General features: G+C 37.4%; 1 protein-coding gene across 1 annotated transcript; it reads right to left on the reverse strand.

Moving 5' to 3' along the window:
- Positions 1–356: 356 nt before the first annotated feature.
- Positions 357–4764, reverse strand: LOC141653842 (type I inositol polyphosphate 5-phosphatase 2). Its single transcript, XM_074461705.1, has 10 exons — positions 4504–4764; positions 4233–4341; positions 3975–4070; positions 3771–3858; positions 3365–3472; positions 1596–2271; positions 1295–1479; positions 1102–1210; positions 854–1002; positions 357–758 (listed from the first exon to the last, which is right to left on the reverse strand). The coding sequence occupies exons 1-10, from the start codon at positions 4531–4533 to the stop codon at positions 551–553; spliced, it is 1758 nt and encodes a 585-aa protein (XP_074317806.1). The 5' UTR covers positions 4534–4764; the 3' UTR covers positions 357–550.
- Positions 4765–4967: the final 203 nt, after the last annotated feature.

Genomic DNA, 4967 nt, shown 5'->3' on the forward strand with positions numbered 1-4967 from the left:
GTCATTAGCAATTGAAATATGATTCATGTTGGGTTTGTGCCATGATTTTGTTAGTTGCCGCTTCGAACGACTATCCGTATCTGTTGTTGGGCTAGGTCTGTCTTGGGCCTTTATTAGTTCATTCTGTATTCGGTCATAAACTCTCTAAGCCTCTACCTAGTCGTCATGTTTATCATACCGTCTGAATGTGTAATCTGAAAACTCCTCGCATATCAATAAAACTCTATCCCTTCCGCCCTGTGGACGTCACTAACACACCGTTAGTGAACCACGTAAATCTGTGCGTTTGTCTTTTATTGTTCTTTATTTGTTCTTTCTTGCTTCTGTTATAAGTTATAACAATTCACTTCACCAGCAATGAAGCCTGATGCAGATGTACGAAATTCGCAGATATGCTTTCAGCTTACATTGACACAACACTACATGATTAGCCTGTTCAGTTTTCATCATGTAAAAGAACCAAAAACTGTAATCGGACAGCATTCCGTGTATTTTAGTTACTTAAACGAGGTCTGTTTTACTGTTTATATACCCGTGTCTGCTAACTAAACTATAATTCCTGGGTTTCGTCAGGAAACGCCTCTGGATGTATGGCTGCTCTATTATAATGCAGAGTTCTCTTCAGCTTTCGAGCATCTAGAACTTCAACTTCGATGGAGAACGAGGAACTAACAGGACGATGATCTGATAGCTTCATCTCGGCTCTTTTGTAAAAGTGTTGTTTTATGCCTATCCCTGACCAAAGTATTCTATCACACCTGTACCAAAAACACATTGCATAAGCATATACGAGTAACAAACATTCACAGTCGTCCAAACGGAGGTTTTGAAGCTATCTAGTAAGTGTAGTTACCATGCCGGTGATCTCCTCTTCTCGCCTTCTGTTGGGTTTTCACCTACGTATCTGTCTTTGTTAATTTCATACTTGTAAGTAGGGGGGAAGTTTATTGCTCCTTCCCTCCATCCACCAAATACATGTCCAGTACGAAGCTCTTCGCTAAGCTGTAACAATGTTCATAAACATTCGAAAAATGTGAATGCTATGCTGTGAAGTAGTAACAGTCAATCCATTCAATTCTTGACACATGCTTTCGCGCTCACCTGATCATGGTTGATAAGTTCATTCCACTGCTTATGAGCAACGAGCTTTCTTATCTCGGAATCCTCCATGTTAAGACGGTAATTCAAATCTCCGAACCAGAATATTTGGCTGCTCTTAGGAAAAAAGAAAAGAAAAAAATCAATTTCTATCAAAAAAACAGCAAGTACAGCAGCATGCCAGAAAAATGCTTACTCATGAGAAGGAATTGTGTTTGGATGGTTATTGTCAACCAGAGATGAAAAACGAGTACGTCTAATAATTTCATAAACGTCAGCATTGCGTCTGTTTTGGTCTCCGTCTTTATGACCGGATGCAAGATGGGAGCAAACAAAGCACAGTCGTGACTGACAAAACGACATGCTAACTGATATTGATCCCTGTTGATGCACACATGTATATATTAGTATCCAAGTAGACGTGGCAAAAATGACTCGATCCAACCCATATCAAAATAAAAATAATATTCATAGAAGTAAGATTCAGATTTCATCACCTTGTTTCCCATGTAACCCATTAGCCCTACTCCAACAGGAGAAACCTTCAAATTACTGATATGCCTCCTCAACGTACTACGAACCCAAACCGATATGTATATCCCAACCATCTGTTTGCTCACAATCTTTACATACCTTCGTCCCGAGTTTAAACCTTTGGCATCGGAGCCAACAGTCGAGTCCTCTGGTAAATCAAAAAATAAATCATCAAACGAGAAGTTATCTTCAGAAGCTTCCGAGGCAGAATCAGGTGAATCCTCAGGCTGTTGTTCCTGAAAGACACTAAAATTCGCAACACTATGGCGAAACCCTTTTAGTCCTCCATTCGCAACACTTGAAACCAAAGTGGGAGAGAGGCCAGGCCATTCAATCCTTCTGTCACTGTCAATTCCGTATATTCCTTTAATCAGAGACTTCTTTTCTTCACTATATACTCCTTTTAGCTCTTGTTTCTTCCAGATTGAATCACTGTTTAGTTTCTTCGATATGGACTCCTCAAGAGTAGATGCTGTCCTGGCAATTGGAGAAGGCGGGGCGCTATAACTTTCAGAAATGGGTTCGGGTTGACAAGTTTTATTGAGGGTTTTTCGGATTAATGCTTCCCATATTGGAATAGGCCTGTTATCTTCTGCTCCTAGTACATTTCCAGCATTCAGAGGAACCACTTCCTGGAAACTGGTATGCAAAATCCAAGTCAAAATAAAGTGAAAATCAGCATTGAGCCGGGGTACAAAATACCATTTTAACCCGAACTTTTCCAGGCCGACAGCAACATTACCGAAGTGCCTCAAGGCCTCCAGCAAATTGCGGGGTATGAATTAAACAATTTCTGAAACACCAATTTCCACTTGCATCAGTAGTTAACTGTTTCTGTCAATAATTTAATTTTCTGTTTTTGCTGGTAGAGAACTAAGAGCTTTTAAGTTCGTAATAATAATCATCAAAATAACAGCTTTTAAGTCCTACAGCACGAGATATAATATCAGAAAAACCACAAACAGCTTCAAATTGGGTAGATTTCTGACTTTATCCTGCCTTTTTCTGAGTCAGAGAACATGCCCCTTTTCATCCAACATGCTTCATGCCTAGCTAAATATGCCTATCCCCATCTTTTTCATCTACTTTATTTTTAATGAGGCTCTATATGGATAACTCATAGTAAAGGGCCGTTTGGTTCAAAAGGCCGGAATGGATTGAAATAGAATGAGATACCATGAGGGGATGGATTTAGAACCCCATACTTATTAGTTATTGTTTGGTTCACTCTAAAATTGTATGGAGGGGAATGGAGTTAGAAACCTGAGTGGGAAGGTGGGTATGAGATTCCAAAGGGTTGTGGTGGAATTAGAATTGATCATCACAAAATCACGCTTAAAACAGGTCAAGTATTAATTACCGCAACAGATACACCTCTAGTTATTCATATAACTACGCGAGTTTCAATTTTCAATTTTTATGTGTTACTCCCTCCGTCCCGGTCAATTGTTGTCCTTTGGTTTTGGCACAAAGACCAAGGAAAGAGTAGATGACCAATAACTAAATGACAAGTGGAACAAATTGAATAAGAATGATCAAATTACTCATCAAATTCATTCTTAAAATAGAAAGGACAACAAATGACTGAGACACCCAAAAATGAAAAAGGACAACAAATGACCGGGACAGAGGGAGTACATATTTTAGACAATGGGCTTAGCATGAACCCGTGTTAGATACTTGTAATCGAGTTTTACTAACTAAGATATGTGGAAGACGAGAAAGTACTCACCCAATAACGTACATATCAGCTGGATTATCATTAATGCAAAGCCAATCTTCAATCTCAAGATCTTGACTTGGATGTCTACCAGCCACATTCCAAGACGCTATTGTCAATCTGAGTTTAAAGCCGCCAACATCGGGTATATCATTAATAAGATGCCACAAAAACGTGACATAACCACAATTCTTGTATAGGACCGTCCTTTGACAGGATGGCCCCAAAAGAAGAAAAATCAAACACGACACATATCATAATAACAAAGCTATTTAAATAATATTAGGTTGTCAAAATAAAATGAAAATAAAAGTAAATACAATCGCTAACATTATAAAATGAAAATAAAAGTAAATAGATCGTCTTGTATAACAATTTGTAAAGAACGAAAAAATAGATGGCAAACTTACGAGCTGACCTCACTTCCTTGGTGTTTATGTACTGAGCCCTTATAGTTTCAGAAATCCCTCTTCTGTGCCTCAACTTGTGACCTCTTGAAGGTTTATCTGGATAAAATCGAATAATAAAAAAATGTTCTTACAAAACGTATTAATCTCGAAATGAAAGAAAATTTATTGATTTTCCATGAAACAAAGAGAGAGAAAAATGGACCAATTATTGCCTGAAATTTCATTTGTGCAATCTGCTTCATTGTCATGGCTGTTGATACAAGAATGCTCCTGTACTCTGTTCAATTTGAAATCCTTGCAAGAAAATGCTGGACAATATTCAGGAAAAAAAAGTGTCAATTTAAGTAGATTGAGAGTTATAAATAATTACAAGTTTGTATATATTAACAGTTGGTCCATGCAATTCTCGACACAATTTTAATTATGAGTCATGTGTAAACAACATGAATAAAATTAAAACTAGCACATACCATCATCTTCACTCTCGGTTTCAGTATCGAAATCATCTTGACTAAACTCATGCTCCTTTGGCTTAATGTTAAGCCATTTCTTCATGATTAAGGAGGGCCAAAAGCCATGCTGAACCAATACACAACTTCGTTAGTTAGACACGACCATAAACAACAACAACAATATTAACCCGATCCAACACTTATTTTAAACACAAGACGGAGTAAACCCTCCCGACTCTTGAGTAACCCGAGAGGATCCATAAATTAAAAGTGGAGTAGTAAAGTGTACCTGAGAAGGTTTCCCTCGTCTGGTTCTCATAATTTTGTGTGAATTACACAAAGTATGATCGAGAGTGTATGTATGACTCCAAAAAAAAATACTGATAAAAGCAAGGGTGTGCACGTACAAGTATATTTAATAACTTGATTTATTTATGGTTTATGTATTAATGAAATGAAATTGTTGTGGAAAATGAAGCTTAAAAAGTTGGTACATAGATAGGCTTTGTATAATTAGCTTCTTTACATAGGAAAATATAGACCATAAAACACCAGAAAGATGACATATCTAAGCTTTATATATGCTTCCAACTTGCGTAGTTGCGTCCAATCTTTAATTTTATTTTTTTGCGCACATTCTTGTTTCAGACGACTCATTTTCGTCTGAAATAATAAGACGGAGTTGTAACATTATTTTATGGACAAATGTGACTATAATGGTCCGGCTAGTGTTCAGAACTTACGGTGCCTTTT

Source organism: Silene latifolia, chromosome 4 (assembly GCF_048544455.1).
Source record: "Silene latifolia isolate original U9 population chromosome 4, ASM4854445v1, whole genome shotgun sequence".
In the NCBI taxonomy this organism is placed as follows: domain Eukaryota; kingdom Viridiplantae; phylum Streptophyta; class Magnoliopsida; order Caryophyllales; family Caryophyllaceae; genus Silene; species Silene latifolia.

Bases quoted from the DNA above. Each gene is read 5' to 3' on its own strand.
- LOC141653842 (XM_074461705.1), bottom strand. From the start codon at position 4,533: ATGAGAACCAGACGAGGGAAACCTTCTCAG. The intron at 3,859-3,974 runs GCAATAATTGGT...GATTTTATCCAG, and splicing joins TTGCACAAATGAAATTTCAG to ATAAACCTTCAAGAGGTCAC. The intron at 1,003-1,101 runs GTGAGCGCGAAA...ACATTGTTACAG, and splicing joins AACTTATCAACCATGATCAG to CTTAGCGAAGAGCTTCGTAC.